This window comes from Euprymna scolopes, chromosome 10 (genome assembly GCF_053919585.1).
Source record: "Euprymna scolopes isolate OS-2025 chromosome 10, ASM5391958v1, whole genome shotgun sequence".
NCBI classification, from domain to species: domain Eukaryota; kingdom Metazoa; phylum Mollusca; class Cephalopoda; order Sepiida; family Sepiolidae; genus Euprymna; species Euprymna scolopes.
Window position 1 is genome coordinate 160,458,843 of NC_136491.1, and position 24,555 is coordinate 160,483,397.

The window sequence follows — 24,555 nt, forward strand, 5'->3', positions numbered from 1 at the left end:
AATAGGAACTTGTACTGCAATGAGATATTAGAACAACATTAGACCAACGAGTCAAACGAGTCAGGACAAAAGAAGAATGGCATAGATGAGATAATTCTGAAGAACACATGCCGTAGTAGTATTTATAGAAAAGACTGAGACTAGCAACATCACGTCCGTGGGAGAGAGACTACAGAGAGGAAAGTGTGGGATAAGCCTTCAAGTATACAGAGAATACATAAAAGAACACTGAGTCTTAAAGGTAAAGAGCTTACTTTTAGGCGCATGCATGAAAAAGCAAATTAACACAAATTGGATCGGCCTCTTTCATCATTGACACTAGACTAATTGGATGTTTATGCATCAGTTCGAATCCAGACAAAGAGTGATTATTTAATCCGACACAGAGAACTGGTATTCAACATCAACATATGTCTCTTTTCTATAATGACAGTGTTTTAGTGTTGGCTAAAGCAGAGAATGACCACCTGCAAATGCATATTTTATGCTTCGATTAATCAATGCGAATCAAATTGACCAGCTGTCATTCCACTGAATTGTCACCTGGGAAACCGATGTTTACTGATGACCGCATGATGTTTGCAAAATATTGATTGCTGACCGCAAAGTTTCAGGAAAAAATAAAATAAAGGCCGGAAATCAAAGGATGTTGAACATATTGGTCAATTTCTTATTTGAATCATTAACTATTAGTGTGTTCAGTTCTGGAAGGGTAGAAACGAAAGAATATATGCATGCATGCATGCGTGTATATATATATATATATATATATATATATATATATATATATATATATATATATATATATATATATATATATATATATAAAAATGTACAAAACTCTTTCAAATACCAACACAGATATAGTTCTATTTTCAATAAAACCTCAGTAAGGATTTCTTATTCAACAATGCCTAATTTAGCACAAAGAATCTTAATATCTAATAACAAAAAAAATAAATCAGTCCAAAAAATCCCTTTCCCAATTAAACCTAAGACTAACTGTAATTGTAATAACAAATCTGCCCACTCAATAATTGTTGCATCCATAAAGATGTTAGATATTCATGCACAATTACTGAGCTCCCACGCAATCCTCCCATAACAGACAATAATATTTTATCTTCAAGTTATCCTTCTTCCCATCCTCCATCTGATATAGTTACCAATCCAATATACCACTCGAGCAACCCCTCCACCTACAATCATACAACTAGTAAAAATAATAATAATAATAATAATAATAATAATGAGAATAATAATATTTCTCCTAACAGCCATCCTAACACTAACAGCACTCATTATCCCCTCCAAAACAGTCCTCGTACAATCATTGTCCCACACTTTGTTGAACACAATGAACAAAATTAAAACTATTTCCCCAATACAAATCAGCAAATTAATATTAATTTCAGACCTTGAGCTTTTAATATACTACATACATATATCGGCGCTACTTCAACATTAATTAAGAAAAGAATATCAAACCATATTTCTTCTTTTAACAACCATAATTCTAATAATAACCAAGGAACTTCTCTAACCATTTTAATTAAAAACCGGAATTCTAATAATAGCCCCTTCTCAATCAAATGGAGTATCATAAAGAAAGTTAAGTCTTATACTCCTGGCTCTAAGTCATGTCTCCTCTGCACAACCAAATCTATAACTATAATTACTTCCCCTAAAAGTAACAATATAATAAATTTTAAAAATGAACTGATCTCTTTCTGTAAACATAAGTCCAAATTTAATTATGGTAATTTTGAAATTACATAGTTATTACTTTAACCTTTCAAATATATATAACCCTTTATTTTAATTCTTTATTTCTTCTTTGTTTGGCCGTTTTTTTAATGTACAATTTCCGTTTTATTGTTTAAATATTCCTATCTATCAAATATATCACTCTACCTACACATTCATATCCTGTATGTATATTTACTTATATTTTACTATATGCATTTACTTACATATTACTTGCTTTATCCGAAATTTGCAGATACCGGCCACCCTCTCCCCTTAAAATTAAAAAAAAAATTTTTTAGTATCTTTTAATAACTCCTGCTGATATTTTCTTAAGTAATAACCTGTACATTTCAGTTGACCTCTTTTTTGCCCTATATTTTTGGCACCTTTTAACGTCATCTTGTCTGGGTCATTTTGACATTTGCTCTTCTATTTTATATTTTATTCAATCACCATTCAATCTTTTTTTCTTCTTCATTCATTTTTTCTCTCATCTTCTTCCCTCATTTTTCTTAATTACACCTTGTCTCGGCAGCCGAGTTTAACGCATATCTTATTTTTCTTTTAATAATATTATTGAAATTCTGTCCTCTTTTCCTTTTACCTATCTGTAAATTATTCCACGGATTTGGCCTTTTGGATTATATTGGACCATCTTCCAATTACGCGATTTCCTTGGATTTTACTTGTGCGAATGGAAATTTAACTAACTTTCTTGGATTTATATTTTTTGATTTTACTGGCATTGGACACTTTACCATTCACCAGACTACCCATTCACGGAGAGAACTTGAATGCCTACTAGCCACTATCCTCGAGTGTCTAAGGTCTCTCTGTACAGGGGTTTGTCAGAACAATCTGGCATGAGGATACTTTTTCCATAGAAGTAAACCCTGACCAAATATTCAAAATCACATAGTATTCGCAGCCCAAATAAGATCTCCTCACTACGGCTACCTCACAGCTTTTTCGAGGAATGGTGAACCTTCTCCAAGTGATATTACCTCAAGTAATAGCACGAAGCTGGATACTCCACCAGACTTGATAAATTCTTGTCCTGGAATCCAGTAAGACCATGAGACCAACATGAAAGATACACTACAACGTATAAAAATGGTTAATTGGGGAGAGGAAAATTATGTTCTCAATTTCTTTACTAACTCAGTGTTTGAGAGATAAAGAACTTTAATGGGACATTCGAATATCGATGTATCTCATATAGAGTTCAAGTGTTAGCCCCTGGTTGTGGACCCCTTGATTTCTGAGAAATTCGACTGAAGTAAAATAAAACAAAAGTGAAATCACCTTTTTCTTCACCCTATTCCCTCTGCTTCACTTTTTGTTCTCAAGTAAGATATTTGACTTACTTGCAGTTTCATCAAATACTTTTGCAAGCAAAATCCGATCCCGCATTTTGCTAATTCCTACCCTCTGATGAGAAGGAAAGTATTTCTTCGAATCTCCACGGATTAAGGACTATCCACTTATTTAGCGTTTCCTTTTCAAATTAAATATGTTTTTAACTCTTTTTCAAAGTATTTTTTAACATATTTTATTAACTATTTGCCCTTATATATATATATGTACAACTACTTCATTTACTCACATAAAATGAATATACGAAAGTATAGATTTATGCGTAAACTTTAAGTATTTACTTCAAAAGTGCTCAATACGTAGGTAGAGCTAGTTAGTAATTTATGAAATATATATGGCGATTAAGCTACACTGAATATTCGGCGTTTCATCCACTATAGGATGCATCAGGCTTATGCGCGAATTCTGTGGTTGTTTCTCGTTTTCATATATGTTGAGGATTTTAGTTAGCCAATCAGCTTTCTAGTATCCACCGCGCCCCTTCCTATCAGCCAATGGGCATGCATTTTATCGAACAAAGGATCTGTTTTAGAACTAGGTTAGTGGTTTAAGGCAGACGATTTTCCTCCTTTCTTTCGTTTTTTTTTATATATATAAATATACATACGTGTACACACATACATGCACACATACATACATACATACATACATACACATATATATATACATATATGTGTGATCGTTTATGTATATTCATGTTTATTTAATTTATTTATTTGTTTGTTTTCTAATGTTTTTGTTAGTTTTAAAGCTATTTTGTATCGCTATCCTAGAGTAAGTTTTATTTTGTGAACACAGTTGTTTGCTATTTCTCGTCTACAGTTTAATAGATTTTTGGGTTCTTTAAAGTACAGGATAGCAAATTTTTCATGAAGGCATAATTTACATGGGTCGTCTAAATGTCTACACGTGGTAGCTTGTCTTATTATTTTCCATTCGACTACCGGCGAATGTCCGCTTTCTTTGAGTTCCCAGTATTTATTCGCTAGTGTTGTTTTTATACGGTGTTTTTTATTTTTGAATGTACTTTTGTGGTCATAGTATTGGGTTTTGAAATATAGGGAAGTCATGCCTACGTAATATTTCTTGTTATTCGGGTTTTCTTTCGCAGATATTTGCGAAAGAAAACCTGAATAACAAGAAATTTATTCGCTAGTGTTGTTTTTATACAGTGTTTTTTATTTTGGAATGTACTTTTGTGGTCATAGTATCGGGTTTTGAAATCTAGGGAAGTCATGCCTACGTAATATTTTATTATATATATATATATATATATATATATATATATATATATATTTTTTTTTTATTTATATATATATAGTCATGCTTCATGCCATCGAAACTTGGGCTGTTACTGTTAATGTTGAACAGGCTTGTGAGAAACGACAACATCATGGTCAGATGGATCTGCTATTCAAAATTTATGGACAAGAGGTGCATGGCCGATCGGAGAGAACATTTTGGCATCCTCTCTTTGGAAGTTATCCTAAGGCGTGGAACATTGAGATGGATTTGGCATTTGAAGAGAATGGATGACTACGTTTGGTAACACACAATGATGTCCTTTGATGATGAGAGGCAAATACTGTGACCGGCAGATACATTTAGATGCAAACATCCGGGTTATGATGCCAGGAGATGGAACCAAAGAGGCGATGGCTAACCTCTGCACTCTAAATATCACAGGGCATCTGGTCAATGATCGTAATGTCTGGAGAGCCGCCATCAACACCAATAGAAACATGACAAGAAGGCGTCCAACCCTAGCATCTGGGAGCAGAAGATAGTAGTAGAAGAAGTAACGGTACTGCCAGTTTCAAATCCAAACAACGCAAATCTAGTTAGCCAACCATGCTGAACGTTCTTCAGCCTCTGTTTTCCTCAAACCAAATATTTGTGCAAAATCAAAATAAACGAATATATTTGAAGCCTATCCAATTAGCTGTAAAATCATTACATTTTTTGTTTTCTTTTAAATATTTATTTCTTCATTTATATACATTTTTCAGAGAAGTGTGTGAACTTGTTTTGAGTATAATTCAAGCAAAGGATTTGCAACCAAACCAATTTACTGGGTCTTTAGACACATACATCCGGGTTATGATGCCGGGAGATGGAACCAAATTCTCGACAAAAGTAAGTACATTTTTAAAAACGATGGAAATGAATTGGATTTGCAAGCTTTCCTTTTATTCAAATTTACAATATTTTCTTTTCCGCATTCAACATTGAATATAAACAAAACAATTCCGATGTTTTGTCTTTCAGGTTAGTTTGCTGTTTCTTGTTATTGTTGTTCCACCTTAGTTGCTTGTGTTAGAAACATACAAATCACTAAAGAAAATATATACAACATTTTACTTGACTTTCGAAATTTTTCTTTGATTTTATTAATGAACAAGAAACACTACGATTTCTTTGTTTCTCAATGATCTTGGTTTCAATAGTTCGATTGTGACTCGAATATTTGCATATGTTGGTGTGTAGGCTTTAATGTATATAATATATAATGTATATAATATATAATGTATATAATATATAAAGTATATAATATATAAAGTATATAATATATTATATTATATATAAAGTATATAATATATAATGTATATAATATGTAATATATATACCATATAATGAATATAACATATTATGTATATAATATATAATGTATATACCATATAATGTATATAATATATAAAGTATATAATATATAATGTATATGATATATAATGTATATAATATATAAAGTATACAATATATAATGTATACAATATATAATGTATATAATATATAATGTATATAATATATAATGTATATAATATATAATGTATACAATATATAATGTATATAATATATAATGTATATAATATATAATGTATATAATGTATAAAGTATACAATATATAATGTATATAATATATAAATTATATAATATATAATGTATATGATATATAATGTATATAATATATAATGTAGATGTTGGTTACTAATGAATTAAAATAGTTGTATGCATAACGTAAATTCGTTCGTCTGTCCATTTCCTGTTCTGTCTTCTAATTTCCCTTCTCTCCTTTTGTTCGACTGTCTCTTTATCAGTCAACCTATTTGTCCATATTGATTTCACTTGCTTACGTAACGATTGATGTCAACATACATTTCTCTCACTCCTTCATCGTTTACCAAATTATATTTCTGACCATAATCCAGATACTGGATGTTAATAGACGATTCTATCCATCATCAGTGGACTGATGTCATAGAAATTAGGAAGTGCACAAATATGAAGTAGTGCTTCCCTTCTTAGTTTATAGCTAAGGCTGTAGCTTCAGCTAGAAACTTCTCATAGTACTAGCACACTGTCATTATCTCTTGATACAGAAGAGAAGCGCTACTTCATATTTCTCTATCATTGTTTCGTCTGCCACGATATTTGTTTATAAGCTTGTTTGGAAACATTAAAATTTTAAGCGTCGTTCTGATAGTTTTAATGATGTCTGATATTAATCATTCTTTTGAGTTTATAGCTTTTCTTCTGTTGACTGAGGTATGTTCTTCTCCATTTGAGAAGGGGCTAATTTATTGCTACTTACCTAAGGCGCATTTACCGTCTAGCATGCTGACTTTTTAAATCTCATTTTTCGACCCTTATGTCACATCATCTCGTTGTGGCAGGGAGATAAATAACTTCTTCTTCTTCTTCTTCTTCTTCTTCTTCTTCTTCTTCTTCTTCTCCAACACGTGATATCCAATATCTGGAGAGAGTTCAACGATTTGTTACTCGAATGGTGCGGGGTCTATTGGATCTAAGCTATGAAAGCCGACTCAAGAAGCTTAACTTTTTCTCCCTTGAGTGTCGATGATTACGCAGTAATCTGATTTTGACCTACAATCTTAGCAGTGAGCATTATGATATACCTCAGGACTTGTTATTCACTGTTGCACCAGTACAAGAAACTTTTTCACTGCCGATTTCAATTAAACTTAAGTAGCTTTCTCAATCAGAATCCCTGGACCTTGAAATAAATTTCCAAGTGAGGTAATAAATGCACGAGCAATGCAACAATTCAAGCTTAATTTGGTGCTGGGCTACTGTGCCTTCTTCTGTGTCAATTTCTATCAACCTTTCCTTACATGACAATTGAAGCAACAAGCCCCCCCTCCTATATATATATATATATATATATATATATATATATATATATATATATATATCGCAACAGTAGAACTAGCACAAGACACAATAATGAGGGACATTTTTTTAACTCACCTTCACTCCAAACACGGCACATTACCACTTGGACGTAAAGGGACTATTAATTGGGACTATTAATTGGGACTATACATTGGGACTATTAATTAGGACTATTAATTGGGACTATTAATTGGTACTATTAATTAGGACTATTAATTGGGGCTATTAATTGGGACTATTAATTAGGACTATTAATTAGGACTATTAATTGGGACTATTAATTGGGACTATTAAGTGAGGCTATTAATTGGGACTATTAATTGGGACTATTAATTGGGACTATTAATTAGGACTATTAATTGGGACTATTAATTGGGGCTATTAATTGGGACGATTAATTAGGACTATTAATTGGGGCTATTAATTGGGACTATTAATTGGGACTATTAATTGGGGCTATTAATTGGGACTATTAATTAGGACTATTAATTGGGGCTATTAATTGGGACTATTAATTGGGACTATTAAGTGAGGCTATTAATTGGGACTATTAATTGGGACTATTAATTAGGACTATTAATTGGGACTATTAATTGGGACTATTAATTGGGACTATTAAGTGAGGCTATTAATTGGGACTATTAATTGGGACTATTAATTGGGACTATTAATTAGGACTCTTAATTGGGGCTATTAATTGGGACTATTAATTGGGACTATTAAGTGAGGCTATTAATTGGGACTATTAATTGGGACTATTAATTGGGACTATTAATTGGGACTATTAATTAGGACTCTTAATTGGGGCTATTAATTGGGACTATTAATTGGGACTATTAAGTGAGGCTATTAATTGGGACTATTAATTGGGACTATTAATTGGGACTATTAATTGGGACTATTAATTGGGACTATTAATTAGGACTATTAATTGGGACTATTAATTGGGACTATTAATTGGGACTATTAAGTGAGGCTATTAATTGGGACTATTAATTGGGACTATTAATTGGGACTATTAATTGGGACTATTAATTGGGGCTATTAATTGGGACTATTAATTGGGACTATTAAGTGAGGCTATTAATTGGGACTATTAATTGGGACTATTAATTGGGACTATTAATTGGGACTATTAAGTGAGGCTATTAATTGGGACTATTAATTGGGACTATTAATTGGGACTATTAATTAGGACTATTAATTGGGGCTATTAATTGGGACTATTAATTGGGACTATTAAGTGAGGCTATTAATTGGGACTATTAATTGGGACTATTAATTGGGACTATTAATTGGGACTATTAAGTGAGGCTATTAATTGGGACTATTAATTGGGACTATTAATTGGGACTATTAATTAGGACTATTAATTGGGGCTATTAATTGGGACTATTAATTGGGACTATTAAGTGAGGCTATTAATTGGGACTATTAATTGGGACTATTAATTGGGACTATTAATTGGGACTATTATGCCTAAGAATAAGATGTTGATTTACGTTGCATGTAACTTCAGTACATTTAGGGAAGCAGGTAGCAGGAAGAGAATTCCAAAGTCTAATCATTCTAGGCAAGAAGCTATTAGAGTAGAATACTTTCTGACATTTAGGGACCTAAACAGTGAAGGGGTGTGATTTTGATGCTTTTTCAGAGTTATGTACGTGAAGGAAGCACTGAGTGCAATGACTTCATCAGGGCACATTCCATGAAAATACCTGTATAACAGACACAGGGATGCAACATTGCAGCGATGGAACAAGGGTCTATTAGATTGGAAACATTTTTTGGATCCTATCCAAGAGGGGGCGATTAGTAGTAAATGCATCAGCCCAGATGTGGTAACAATACTGCATGCATGCATGTATAGTGGCTTCGTAGAGGTACAGGATACTCTCAGGTGTGAGCAGTTTTCTAGCATAATAGCAGAGCCCTCTCGCAGCAGCCTTTGCAATGTCCTCAATATATTTGTTCCAGTTCATATGTCCCATGAATGTTAAGCTGAGGAGTTTAAAGGAAGAATTATCAGGTAGGAATGTTGTCATGGATATCCATAGTTGGAGAGGCTTCTTGCAATTGTTAAAGGAGAACAGCTTAGTCTAACATTAAATGTTGCCATTCATTTTCGTCCCCATTCCACTTTGGTCTGGAGGTTATTTACTAAGGATTCAAACATCGTCTTGGATTTGTGTACATCCGTTCTTCCCTGATGCATGCTATAGAGCGTTGTATCATCAGCAAATATACCCATCTCGAACTCAATATTATCGGAGAGGTCATTGATGAATATCAGAAATAATATTGATCCAAGGATCGACACCTGAGGCACTAATGTTATGCTGCTTGGATGAACGTCCATCAATGACAATCTGGATAGTCTTATTGTCTTAGAAGGATCTAATTATATTTAGTATTCGTCCAGTTATACCATATAATTTGATTTTCATTAACAACCCTTCATGCCAGACTTTGTCAAAGACCTGGGATATATCGAGGGCTACAGCCCTGGCTTCACCTACCTTATTCAGTGCATAGTATATGTGTTCAGAGATGATTGTTAAAATATCTGCAGTAGAACGACATTTCCTAAATCCATACTGTTTGTCTGAGAGAAGATTAACTTTTGCAAGGTAGTGGACTAGTGCTTGATTGATTAGACTCTTGAAAATTTTAGCGAAGAGGGGGAAGCGACTTATAGGGCAATAATTGAGAGAGTTGGTCCTTTCGCCAGAATTCTTGTACATTTGGTACTACAGAGACCATCTTCCAACTATTAGGGAAGCAGGATTCAGCAAGGCATTTGTTGTAGAGTTTGGAAAGTATGGGGCTAGCTTAGTTGAACATTTCTTAATTAGTATAGCAGAGATGAGATCAGGCCCACCGCCTTGAAGGTGTCTAAGTTTTTTATATAATATTGTGGACATGAGAAAGGATGATTTTCAGATCATCAATTGTGGCTTCTGTCTGGGAAATTTGGGAGGGAGTTGTTTGTTGGCTCTAGGGTAGAGTTGGAGGTAAATCGCCAAGCAAGCAGTTCCGCCTTTTCAGTTGCCGTGCATGCAACCTTCTGGTTGTTGGATAGTGGAGGAATTACTTATTACTCTTTATTCACTACACTATTATAGATTTTCCAGATATCGTGAGTTCCCATCTTCTGCGATTCTATGCGTTCCCTGGTTATTTCAGCATGTCTTCTTTTGACTGTGGTTATTACTCTCCTACAATTCGTTATTTTACATTACATTATCTTACATTAGTTATTTTAATTAGGTCAGACATCTATGCTAGAAATTTACAGGGAATTAAAAAGTTAAGAAGAAAGAGAAGAAGGAAAGAACAAAGAAAAGGGGGTTATAGATACGTCTGATGTCCGTTGCTATAGTAACAAGCACATATATCCTAGATATTTTTAGCTTAATTTAATCTAAAATAATAATACTTGCCGAGAAAACTTAATTTGAATTAAAAATTTAATTAAAATAAAATATAAGAACTTAATTTTAATACCGCTATAAATATTATTATTCGAAACCTAAGATTCCACATTGAATATAACGAGAATAAATTTAATCTGCTTTATAAAATTTGATAATAATACACTCAGTACATTCAAAATAGTCGAAATCTTTAAAACACAAAATATACCAACAGATTTTATTATCAATAATTAATAAAAAAAATTATTAATATTCACTTTATTATAATTAATTAACAATGAATAAAAGATTAATACATTATTAATTAAAGGAAGTAATATATTATTAGACATTATAGAAAATTAATTACAGATTTAATTTTTGAGGTAATCGCATCATACAAATATTAGTTCAGTTTATGATTTATTTATTTAAAAAGAACTATTCATTAAGATAATTGGGTCTAAAGAAATTAATGTTAAAGCGTGTATAAATACGTTTAAAATTAAGTGTTACATGAAAGGGCTGTCCCCTTATCATGTACGAGGGGCGTGCAATAAGTAATGCCCCTGACCTACTTCACATAGCAGTAGAGCAACTAAACTTGGCATAGTTATTAGTCTTTCTCTACATAGGAACCACCCAGAGTTATGCATTTCTCCCATCGTTTGATGCAGCTCTGGAGATCGTTTTTGTAGAACACCCCAGGTTGGTTCTCCAACCACGACGTGACTTCAGAAATCAAGGCTGCATCATCTGGGAAACACTTTGGGTGCAAGGTCAGGAGAGTAGGGGGGATGGGGGAGGATTTCATAACCACACGCCCGTGCTTCTGATCTGGCGACATGCGAGTTGTGGACCGGAGCATTGTCCTGCAAGAAGAGGGTACCTTTGCTGATCTTGCCCCGCTTCTTGATTTTGATAGCTTCTCTTAATTTCCTCAAAAGTGAAGCATAATAGGCTCCTGTAATTGTGGTACCTTTTCCAGGAAATCTGTCATCACTACTCCGTCCTAGTCCCAGAAGACTGTGAGCATGACCTTGCCAGCGGAGGGCTGCACCGTTGCCTTCTTTGGAGGTGGTGAGTTCAAGTGCTTCCACTGCATTGACTGGGCTTTGGTCTTTGGATCATAGTGATGGACCCAGGTTTCATCCTGTGTAATCAGTCTTTTGAAAAACTTTGACTCATCTTCTTGGCACATCTCCAAATTCATCCTCGAGCACTCAACGTGTTTTCGCTTTTGGAATGGTGTGAGCAACCTGGGAATCCATCTGGCAGACAACTTATGCATATGTAAATGGTCATGAATGATAGTTTTCACAGACCCTGTACTAATCTTGACATCTTGGGCTATTTGGCGAATAGTAATGCGCTCATCTTCCAAAATGGCAGCCTCAACTTGACGGACAGATGCCTCATCAATGGCAGAAGGGGGGGGGGCGACCAGGTCTGGGAGCTGTTTCCACAGACTTCCGGCCATATTTGAATTCCCGATGTCAGCGTTTTACAAGGTCATATAATGTGGCATTATCACCATAAGTTTCTTTCATTAAATCAAAAGTCTCCTGTGGTGTGCGTCCTTTCAAATACAAAAACCGGATCACTGCTCGACATTCAACAGGCTTCATTTCACACCTGACTCAGTTCAAACACCTGTAAAACAGAAACCACGATTAGTTCAGAGCTGTAATTTGCCACATAATCTGTAGAGATAAAAATCATTGCACATGCAAAATTTCAGCTAGATCAGACAACTGGAAGTGGGTCAGGGGCATTACTCATTGCACACCCCTCATAAGTAAGAAGACATACTAGATAAGTGAAAATGATATTAGTATAAGACTAGAATCGAACCCTGTAAACAAGACTTAAAGATAATGGAGAAATGGAATGTTAGAAATTAAGTCTATTTTTAATTCTATTAGAAATAGTTAAATATTGTTTATGTCGAAAAAAGAGTCGATTGTCCATTCTTTTAGAAATCTGGATATTAAATATGTCAGTTAAATGAATGCACAATGCGAGTTAAAATATATTGTTTAAAAATAGGTTAGAATTAGAATTGAAGATTCTTTGTTTTGTCAAAAATGTGTTGGACGGACTTGTGTAGAAGACGTGATATAGTCAGGTTGGTAAACATATTTCTGACGTCATAACCAAAGGAGATTTCTCACTATAGGAATCTGAGGGTTCGAAGTTCGAGTGGATGAGAGATGATCAGATAATCAGAGTAGATCACACACGGTGAGAGTCAGTTGGAGACTGGGAGCCCCTTAGAAGCGAAGGGAGAAGAATAGACCATGTAGTCGAAAAGGTTTGAATTCCTGACATCATCGATCGGCCGACAGATGAATAAAGCAATCACCATTAATAATTTGTAACTGTTTGTCTCGTGTCGTCATCCATCACAGCCAAAAAGGTAAATGTGTTTTTATCATCAACTTGTAACGAATTCTTGTATAATCCCTTCCAAGTATAATGTGTCCTCCCCACCATCATCAACAATAATGTGCCCCCTCCCCTGGGTTAATAAGAACTGTTATAAATGTCTCTCCCTCATCACCACTATCGTTATTTGTGCATTATGAGCGCCGCTATATGTACCCCGTTATATATGTACCCACTATGAGCCCCTGCTATACAACAGAATAAGAAAATGTAACAATTAAGTATAAGAGTATTTGGATTATTTGCTTAATCATAAAAATGATTACAAAAATGATAAGTTTACGACAAGACATTAAAATGATGTATATAATTACACTTAGGTAATACTTAAATATATTCATATTATGAAGAGTAAGATCTACAATTTCAGTTATTAAAAGATTAGTATATTTGCCTAGGAAAAATAACTGTGCGATTTAACACACTTCATTTTAAGCCATTGATAAATTCTAAGTATTAAACACAGTCTGTAATTTTCAATATGCAAATGTAAAGGGAAAGTATTGGAAGAGAATTAAGAGAGAACTTATCTACATGCCACGTATAAAATCGTATGCACAAGCATATAGATACCATGCAAGTAAAGCGATTCATTTGTGGAAACAAATGAAAGGGTTGAAAAGGTGGAGTATCATTCAAAACTATGATAACTTGAAATGTAATAATAAAGAAAAAAATACATTAATACTAAAAGGATGATTTGTAGAAAATAGGTCATTGTTAAAAGTCATAATAGATACGTCTACTTCCTACTACTAACTATAAATCCGGGTGGTAATACGAAAACTAAAACAATTAATTATAATTATATGACTTTACTATTCGAACTTAGGGTTAGTGGTAAAAAATTTAGTTAACTACCCCCAAGGTTAATATGGACCAAAAGTTGGGAATATTTTACGTAAAATTTATATGCATGACTACCTCCCGCTCTAAATTCTTAAAAAATATTTTTTCGGTGTGTTTACACATAATCGCCTTATATTTTTACTTTTGAATGTAGCTATACTTTCTTTTTTTAATTTGACAGACTTTTAATGTTTTCCCTTAATGTATTCTGTCCAAGATTTTGATAAATTATTTTGAGCTGGGGCCAACGTGGTCATCAGACAACGAGGAATGTCAGAAAACAGTACAAAAGTAAATAAAATAAAACTTGCTTAGCGATTGTAGATCGGTTAATATTAAACTGTGAACTTTCATATAGACGTTTAGTAAATAGATGCGGAAAAAATATGTGATTAAGGAAGAGGCAATGTCGGATAAATCTGCAGTATGCATGTTGCCTTTGAGCAATGGCAGCTGTGCAAGTAGAAGTAAACCATTGGAGAGAGTGGAATTTGCTATAGAACTTTCGTGTGGGAACATGTGCTACAATTGCAGCATTGAACCATTCAGTGGTCTCATTTGTGCACTGTTCTACAGGAGGAGAAAGATATTTCCCCATGGAGCATCTCTTATGTGATTTCTGCCTTATTGTAGTACCTTGTTGGTTTGAGCAATGGCTCTTCAACTTGAGGTGGAGAGTTTAGAGTGATGTCTATCATCATCACATGTTCAACATCCCTGAGTGCGTAATGGGCATTTGTTAAACAATCCTCAGGAACTGTGGTCAGAAATAGGTCCAGAAGTGAGGCTTGTTTGTCCTGATGATTTGGTAGGCGGATCGGGAATGTTACTGTCTGTGTCAAGGAATGGGATATAGAAAAGTTATGGATGTTACTACCAGCTGTGTCTGTGTAGTTAGAGAAGCGAAGACAATTACTGTGGTGGACATTAAAGTCACCAAATACATGTATTTGGGTGTGGCTGGGTAGTATCAAGGGAGAGTGCCACATCTATGCTGTCAGAGATATGATTGGCTCGAGGGAGCGCAATAAAGAAATAAGTAGTTAATGATATGTAAAATTAGTTTAAAGCACATGAAGGCCTGGTCATCTGATTCTAGTTTATATTCCCTAGTTACGAATATAGACTCCAAGTCCATGCATGTGTCTGTCAGTCCTTGCGACAAAGTGAAAGATAACCAGACATGTTAAAATGGTTAGAGGTGATGGAGGAGAGCAAGTTAGTTTCACTTGTCCGTTAAGATATCCGGGGAGTTTGCAAGGAGAAATGATTCTACATCATCTAAGTGAGTTCTAAGTCCACGGATATTTGTAAATGCAAACATCAAGGGAGTAGCAAATTGATGTTTGAGTGTGTGTCTGGTTTGATTGTTATTTTGGATTGAGCTGTCATTTCGTTTTATTTTATAGTTTCAGTTTAGGGTAAAAGGTGCTAGACAAGGGATGTGCATATCCACCATCATGCAACACAAGCAGAACATCAGCCGACACCTTATCCACAGGAATTTTGCCTTGGGAATGTCCACCAGATATGCGTGCAGGGTCTCTTTCCATGCACGACATAGCACTACAAACATCCCGATATCATATGACTGATGATAGAGCAGCCGCTCTAAGCGCGACCAAAGAGTTAGAGCTCCAGTACTATCAGTTGGAATACAGCAGCCAAACAAACTGTTAAACCAGTAGCCTCAAACCTGTCAGACAAAACTGGCCCAGTCTAATCATGGTAGCATTTATGGTAAACAAGCATCTCCAAAAAAAATACCCAAGTTTAAGAGAAGGGAATAAGGGGGATGAGTATGGAAGCCAGGCGATAGGCAGAGCCTATCTACTCCTTAAGCAGTTTATTTATCTATTTATTTTATTACATTTTCACCCCAAACAAAGCACATTGCCACTTTGGTGTAGGGGGCTACTATCAGGGGCAGCAACTACTGGGGCACTATGTTGGGATTTGGGCAGCAAGATGTCGGTTCACGTTACACTTGAACTTCTGCATGTCAGTACAGTTGGGGAAGCAGGGACCTGGAATGTAATTCCAGAGTCTAAAAGTTCTGGGGAGGAAACTACTGGAGTAGAAAGATCTTTAACATTTAGGGATCTCTACTGCGTGGGGGTGGGATTTAGCTGCCTGTCGGGTTTGTCAAGGGTATCTATGTTGTGGGGGCACAAGTGTCTGCATTTCGTCAGAGCATTCACCATTGAATTACTTGTAGAACAGGCAGAGGGATGCAACGTTTCGTCGATGGGACAGAGGCTGAAGCTTAGATGCCAGTTCAGGGCCTATCAGATTGGCGACTCTCTTTTGAACCTTGCCTAGGAGTGAGAGACTAGCAGCAGATGCACCAGCCCAAATGTGGCAGCAATACTCCATACATGGGCGAATGGTGGCCTTATAGAGGTAAGGGATACTTTCAGGTGTCAGTAGTTTTCTAGCACGGTAGAGAGAGCCTACCTTCTTCGCAGCAGCCCTGGCAATGTTTTCAATGTAATTGTTCCAACTCATGTTTCCTGTGAACGTTAGGCCAAGAAGTTTGAAAGATGTACTCTCAGATAGGGAGTCACTGGCCATGGCTATTGGTGGCAGAGAAGGTTTCTTGTAATTATTGAAGGAAACCAGTTTAGTATTGGCAGCATTGAATGTGATCATCCATTTTTGTCCTCATTCCACTACAGATTGGAGGTCATCCTCTAGTGTTTTTGGCATTTCTTTAGTTATGTGTTCATTTGTTTTCCTGTCATGCCTGTTATAGAGTGTGGTGTCATCAGCATATATACCCATCTCAGAGGCAATTTTATCGGAGAGGTCATTTATGAATATTAGGAACAATAGAGGTCCAAGGATAGACCCCTGAGGCACTCCCGCATTTATATCATATTGTTTAGATGTACAACCCTCGAGGACAACCTGGATTTTTTTCTTATCTAAGAAGGATTTAATTATGTTAAGTATTCTACCAGTGATACCGTATGATTTAATTTTCCTGAGGAGACCCTCATGCCACACTCTGTCAAAAGCCTTAGATATGTCTAGAGCTACCGCTCTGCCCTCCCCTGCTTTGTCCAGTGAATGTATATGCGTTCAAAGATTACAGTGAGGATGTCTGCTGTGGAACGGGCTTGTCTAAATCCATATTGTTTTTCAGTCAGAAGTTTAGCATCTGTAAGGTGACGGACTTGAGCATGGTTAATTATGGTCGCAAATATTTTGACAAAAAGTGGCAGGAGGCTAATGGGGCGATAATTTGATGGGTCAGTTCTTTCGCCAGAATTCTTGAATGCTGGTACCATAGAAGCAGTTTTCCAACAGCCCAGAAAGCAAGATCCATTAAGGCATTTGTGGTAGAGTTTGAAGAGAACTGGAGATACTTCGGCTGAGCACTTTTTTAATAGCACAGCTGGGATGAGATCCATATGCTTTTGAAGTGTCAAGGTTTTTTATGATAGCATGCACCTGAGCAGGGGTGATTTTTAGATCGTTTAGCGTGGCGTCTGTCCGCAAAGGAAAGTCAGGCAGGGGGTGGTTGGAAGGGTCCAGTGTGGAGTTTGAGGCAAACCGACTGGCAAGCATATTAGCCTTGTCGGTTGCTGAGCAAACAACTTTGTGATTGTTGGTTAGTGGGTGAATTGTTGATTGGCCATTATTTACTACACTGTTGTAGATTTTCCAGAAGTCATGAGTTCCTAATTTTTGTGCTTCAATGTGTTTTTTAGTGGTTTCAGTAAATTCTCTCATAGCTGTCGCTGTTTCTTTCTTAACGTTACTTCTAGCTTCTGTATATTTTTGTCTGTTTGAACAGGACTTATGTCGGTTAAATTTGCGGTATGCATGCTGCCAATGGCAGGAGCGCAAGTAGAAGTAAACCGTTGGGGAGAGTGGGGCTTGCTATGAAATTTCCGCATGGGAACATGTGCTTCGATTGCTGTTTCGAACCATTCAGTGGTCTCATTTGCACACTGTTCAGCAGGAAGAGAAAAAATATTTCCCTATGGGTCATCTCTGATAAGATCTCTGATGGTTTCCCTATCAACCTTTTTATAATATCTCGTTGTTTTGAGCACTGGCTCTTCAGTTTTGGCTCTAGAGTTTAGGGCGATTTCGAACATTATCACTGCATGATCAGCATTCCCGAGTGGGCTGTCAGCATTTGTAATACAATCCTCGGGAACTGAGATCAGAAACAGATCTAGAAGTGATGCGTGTTGTTCTTGCTGGTCATGGAAACGGGTTGGAAAAGTAACCATTTGTGATAGGGAGTGAGATATAGCAAAGCTATGTGTTGTGCTGCCCGCTTCATCTGTGTGAGTAGAGAATCCAAGCCAGTTTTTGTGGTGAACATTAAAGTCACCAAGTACATGTACTTGTGCACTAGTGTCGAGGGAGAGTGCGGTGTCTATGCTGTCAGAGACTTTGTTTATTATGGTGCAGTCCTGGGTTGAGGGAGAACCGTAGAGAAAATAAAAGTAGCTAATGTTATGTTGCATGTTTAGTCTAAAGCACATAAAGCCTTGATCGTCCATTTCTAGGTTTGTTTCTCTAGTCAGGGGGAGAGTGTTACGAATGTAGACTCCGTGCATATGTCTGTCATAGTCCTTACGGCAGAGTGGGAGATAGCCAGACATGTTAAAGTAGCTATAGGTGATGGAGGAGTGTAGGTTAGTCTCGCTAAGTGCTAAGATATCCGGGGTATTTGTTAGGAGAAATGCTTCAACATCAGCTAAATTAGTTCTAATCCCACGGATGTTAGTGAATGCAAGCCTCAAGGGAGGAGGCAAGTTGAATTTGTTTGTCCCTAGGCCTGATTTAAGCTTATTGTTTTTTATTGTATTGTAATCATGTTTTTAAAGAGTTTCAGTTAAGGTAAGGGGGAGCTGAACAAGAGGTTATGCAGGGTATCAGACATGCAACACAAGTAGACCATTAGCTGACCTTTAATCAACTTGGACTGTGGCCTCAGGAAAGCACATCGGGATGAGTGCAGGGCCCCTTTTCATGTGCGACATGGCACTACAAACATCCCGATATTATACAACTGTTGATGGAGCAGCCGCTCTAAGCGCTACCAAAGAGTTAAGGCACCTGTTCTATCAGTCGGAAATGGCATCCAGGAACTGTCAATCTGGTACCCTCAACCCATCAGAAGAAGGTCACCCCAATCTAATTGCACAGGCATGTGTGGTACTCAAGCACTCCCAAGTTCCCAGTTTTGAGCGGTGGGATGTGTCGGGAGTGGGGAAACGGCATTCATTGCCCTAGACAAGAAACAAGATCTAGCACTAAGTGTTTTGTCGATTCACTGTGATAGTGTCTCTGCCCCTGACTAATAGGCAAAAAAGGAGTATGGAAGCCGGGCAATAGACAGAGCCTATCTACTCCTTAAGCAATTTAGGTTTGCAGACCCGTAATTTGTTTGAGTTACCAGCTCTAGGAAGGTTGTAAACCAAGACTGGAGAGGCCTCTCTCCCCTTTGCTTTAGTTTCAGAGTTTTCCTTCTCCTAGACGGGTGATCTGGGAAGATCTACTGGGTCCATCAGCCCTGAGAGGGTTTGCTCTGTGCCTGCGTCCTAATCCAGGTATTTCTGCGACCCTGCGTGGTTAGTTAATGTTACAGGGTTAGTTTGTAGAGGTTATATATCTAATGAATAGTTTAGGGTTGCAAACTGGTGATTTGATCGAGTCACCAGCTCTTGAGGGTTGTCAACCAGGAATTATGAGGCCTCTCTCCTCCATTTGGTGGCACACGTTTAACATAAAAGTTTTCCTTCTTCTAGATGGATGACCTGACAAGATCTATGAGTCCATCAGCACCGAGAGGGTTAACCCCGCACCTGGTTTCAAGGACAGGTATTTCTATGCCCCTGCGTGTGTATTATTTGAGTTAGTATCTGCTGTGAAGTTACACTCCTCAAAATCGGATTAAGATTGGAAGATGTGGCTATTCACGCGTTTTGTGAGGAAGCGAGGGTAGGAGTATACATGAGTATGACGTGTAGATTTAAATATATATAAATTTATATATAAATATTTATATATAAATTCATATATAAATATTTATATATAAATTTATATATACATATTTATATATAAATTTATATATACATATTTATATATAAATTTATATATACATATTTATATATAAATTTATATATAAATATGTATATATAAATTTATATATAAATATGTATATATAAATTTATATATATTTATGTATATATAAATTTATATATAAATATTTATATATAAATTTATATATAAATATGTATATATTAATTTATATATAAATATTTATATATAAATTTATATATACATATTTATATATAAATTTATGTATAAATATTTATATATAAATTTATATATAAATATTTATATATAAATTTATATATAAATATGTATATATAAATTTATATATATTTATGTATATTTAAGGTTACTTTCTATTAAAGTTCAACTAGGATTAAATATGGTTTGTGGATTAATAAATATATTGGAAAATTATAGTATAAAGAGTTAGGGTACGATTCAAAATGAGCTTCAGGTGTTAGTTTTCATGCAAAGACAATCACCACTAATTTGGCTCATCCAGGAGAAAGAAAGATATAATTGTTACTTAATATAGATCACTTTAAATATAAGTACAGACTATGGCTAATTAATATCTTAAAGATAAGCTGTAGAAATATAGGTATTAGTTATAAGATAATGCATGCCTTCTCAATAGATAGCTGTAGATGTTTAGTATTGACTTTTTCAGGTTAGCCTTCTAAAGTTAAGGACCGGAGTATCGATTTTTAAAAGATCAGCCTTCTAAAGTTAAGGACCGGAGGCTAAACCCCTCTCCCAAGGTATGTGCAAAGTATGAGATTTTATAGCAGCTTTGGGGAGAAGAGCAATTGGTTATTTGTCCAGTTGGAACAGGAGAGATGATGTAACTTACAAGAATACAACATTAATATGCATCAGGATATACAGAGTTTTTGGTAGAGTTTAATAGTATAAAAATTTTAAATAATGTTTATCACGCAAAATAGACACAGGCAGTCGTCTTGGAGGGAAAGTTACTAGCTATTTTAACTCGACATTTAGAAAAACATTTGTGCCAGTGATTTTAGTATCATACATAAATAACCATATACATACGGCTAGTATAGGTTTTATATTTTTATATTTAAACATACATAGAATGAAAATTTATGATTTTCAAAAAAATTGAAGCAGTAATTAAAAGCACGCAAACATGTTTCGGTGAATACGCAATAAATTGGCTGTACTTATAAAGCAGTTAAGTAATTAAAAGTAAAAAGCTTGCTTTTCACGAAAGTTTCAACTACAAGTTGTGTTCAGTTAGGTTTCTATTTGTTTTCAACCTGTGGTCAGTACTTCATCTCAGCACGGAGGGGCTCTTTTTTAAATTTATGGAAATTTATATTTTATTTTATTTAAATATTAAATATTAGCAGGAAATAAAGAAGGGGAATTAAACTAAAATACATTCTGCAACAACTTTACAATAATTGTCTAAACCAGTCAAGTGAACATAAGTAGCAATGCAATGTGACAGAAATATTTAGAAAATGGGGAGTCGGGGTTCATTGTCCTATTCAGGAATCATGGTCAGGCACACACTATCTCAAGTGAGTCTCACATATTGTAACTGCATCTGGCTAATAGACAATGGATAAGTATAGAAGTTGGGAGATAGGCAGAGCCTACCTATTCCTTAGGTGATATTGGTTTGTAAACTGGGGAATTTGTTGATGTCATCACCTCAAGGTAGGTTGTTAACGATAACCCAGGAGTCCCCCTCCACCAGTGGTTTAGCGAAATGCCATTTAAAAAAAAGGTACGCTTTACATAAGAGCCTTCACTCTCTCAAATGGGTAATGAAACACACACACTCTCTCTCTCTCACGTTCTCTGTTTCTCCCCCTCTCTCATGCGAGTGAGAGAAATGACTGTTTATGTCAATACTTTTACGTTGTCTATCTTTTTTTTTTTCGATTCAACTGATTATTTGCTATATTTTACTCTGATGAAAAACATGTTTCCGGAAATGTTGTCGTTGTTGAATGTTATTTAAAGATGTAAAATTTCTAAACAATTCTTATAAAAACTTTAAATCTTATTTTCTCTTTCGAATTCCAGGTGCAGCGAAATACGTGCAATCCCGTATATAAAGAACGTTTCCTCTTTAATGTCGACTCAACAGATCTCGAACAAAAGATTCTACAATTCCAGGTGTTCTCTGTAGACAAATATGCCCGCCACAAAGTGATCGGAGAAAGTGAAATTAGAATTGGCGACATTGATCTGCGAGTTCCAATTAAGATGTGGTTGAATCTACGAGACTTGGATGAGGTTTGTAAAAGAATTTTTTAATTTTGATATTAATTTCCCTCTCAAGCAATTCTTTACATTGAGATAAAAGCTGACTCTCATGAATGGCAAGGGAGTTTGTGTTTAGTGTTGCCTATATATATATATATATATATATATATATATATATATATATATATATATATATATATATATATATTTTTTTTTTTTATCTCATTAGGATTGTGATACCGGCAAGAAGAAAGGAATATGTGTTATGTGGTGGACGTTTGGCTATGATCACAGCGTAGTTTCTGTGTTATGTTATGATAGGCAGTGCCAATGGTTAGAACGATTATAATTAATTGTTAAATTATTTTGTTAAAAAAATATTCAGAAGAATGTTTTAAAAGTAAAGAATGTTAGTTGAAATATTTATGTTAAATTTTTAACTGGGAAATTTTTGGCTCCAGGAACAATGTTATTAATAGGTGAAAAGCATAAACAAAGCTAGTTTGGAATTTGGTTTAGTAAAGCTTACGTGACAAGCAAGATTGTCTACTCTGACTGATGTAAAAGACACGTAAGCCAAGAGAAATCAGATTTAGGAGTTAGTCCGTAACAGGAAGTTGAGGAGACGATTTGTAGTTAGTTAACTACTGAGTTAGAGCGGACACGAGTTGTCTCTGTGGTTCGATGGAAGCATCTACGCACCAACTAAGGAAAATGTAAGGTAGGTTAAGAGCTGCAAACTCCAAGACGTGTAACATTTGGAAATAAAGATCTGGAAATGACAACTTGGCGTCTTGAGGTTCTATTCGGAAGAGGATGCCAAAGGAGAGGAAGACATTGAATAAGATATGTCTCAAGCGGATCAGGGTTTATTCATCATTGTTAAATACTGTTTATTTTATTGTCCCGTTCGTTATTGTCGTGAATATGTGAAAACACCCACATACACATAGAAAGACAAATATACATGTAACAGATCGACACGTACAGACACAACAGATATACAAAGAACAGTAACTGTCCACTAGACGATACACCGATTACAGAAAAATGTTTACTTTACATACATAGACATACGCACGACAATACAACACACGACGCAGATGAAAATGTAATAAAGCAAACTTGCATTTCGAAGAAAAAACAGGGGAAAAAGAGAGGAAGGTATTTTGTAAATAGCTGGTATTTGTGGAACTTATCTCTAAAAATTCGTTCTTTTAACGGTTCTTATATTTCTCGTTGTTTGAGTTCGTTTCGTTTCGGTTGTAAACTCATGTGCTGCAGTTGCTAATCCTTGCACTAATAATCTTGAAGATGGAGATAGCAGCGGGCGAATTTGCTTTCTCGAGGATCACAACTTATTGAAAAAGGAACTTGAAAAGAACTGTTGAAGATTCGTGGGGTTCAGTGAAGATTCGACAAAGGTATCCTGTGATTGGTTGTTTTTCATCCAATCACAGAGCATCTAGCAAACGACTCTGTAATAATTTCAATAACTTACGTATTTGTAACTAACAGATTCTTTTTAGCGTGTAATCGTTACGAAAGATTTTCATAGTATCTAAAGAATATTATTTTTATTGTGGAATCGGTAGATGATACATTGCAGTAGAATCTCAATGTTCAATGTTCAATGTAGTGATTGTTGTGTGTTTTTGGCAATAGTAAAGTTTTTAAAAGTGTAAATAATAGCACTAATAATTAATATACATGTAGTTAACTTGGAGCATGAAACAGCTAAAAACATAAATGCCAACTCAAAAACAGAAATTATGGAATGAAAACAAGAAAACGTGAATTAACGAACAAAATATATTTATCAACAATTTTACCGAAACGTAAAATATACTTTGAAAGACCAAAGTTTGTGGAAAAGTTTTAAAGTTTTTGAAAAATCGCCAGAAAATTCGTTTCAAAGTTCCGTTGTGGATATGTGTATGTGTGCGCGTGTGCATGCGTATGTGAATCAGACTGGAACACATATCGAGCAGCGTTTGTTTACAGAGTTATATCGGTCATCGAAATAGGAAAACTCTAATTTTATTTAATATATAATATAAAAAATATAAATTTCCAAAATAATTTTTAACGGATTAAATTTTAAAGTAGATTAATACACATAATTATTATATTGTTGCTGTTGGAAAGCAAGAGAGGTTGGGACGGAGGAGTCGATAACAGCATTGACTGATGAATT

At 35.2% G+C, this 24,555-nt stretch overlaps 1 protein-coding gene across 2 annotated transcripts in view; it reads left to right on the forward strand.

The window, feature by feature from the left end:
• LOC145286340 (synaptotagmin-12-like) overlaps positions 1-24,555 on the forward strand; it is a 323,763-nt gene that overhangs the window by 266,325 nt on the left and 32,883 nt on the right. For both annotated transcript variants that reach the window (XM_080135262.1, XM_080135263.1), the window contains 2 exons: positions 5,136-5,262; positions 22,176-22,388. In XM_080135262.1, the coding sequence (XP_079991388.1) occupies positions 5,136-5,262; positions 22,176-22,388 (340 nt within the window). The remainder of the gene's footprint in view (positions 1-5,135; positions 5,263-22,175; positions 22,389-24,555) is intronic.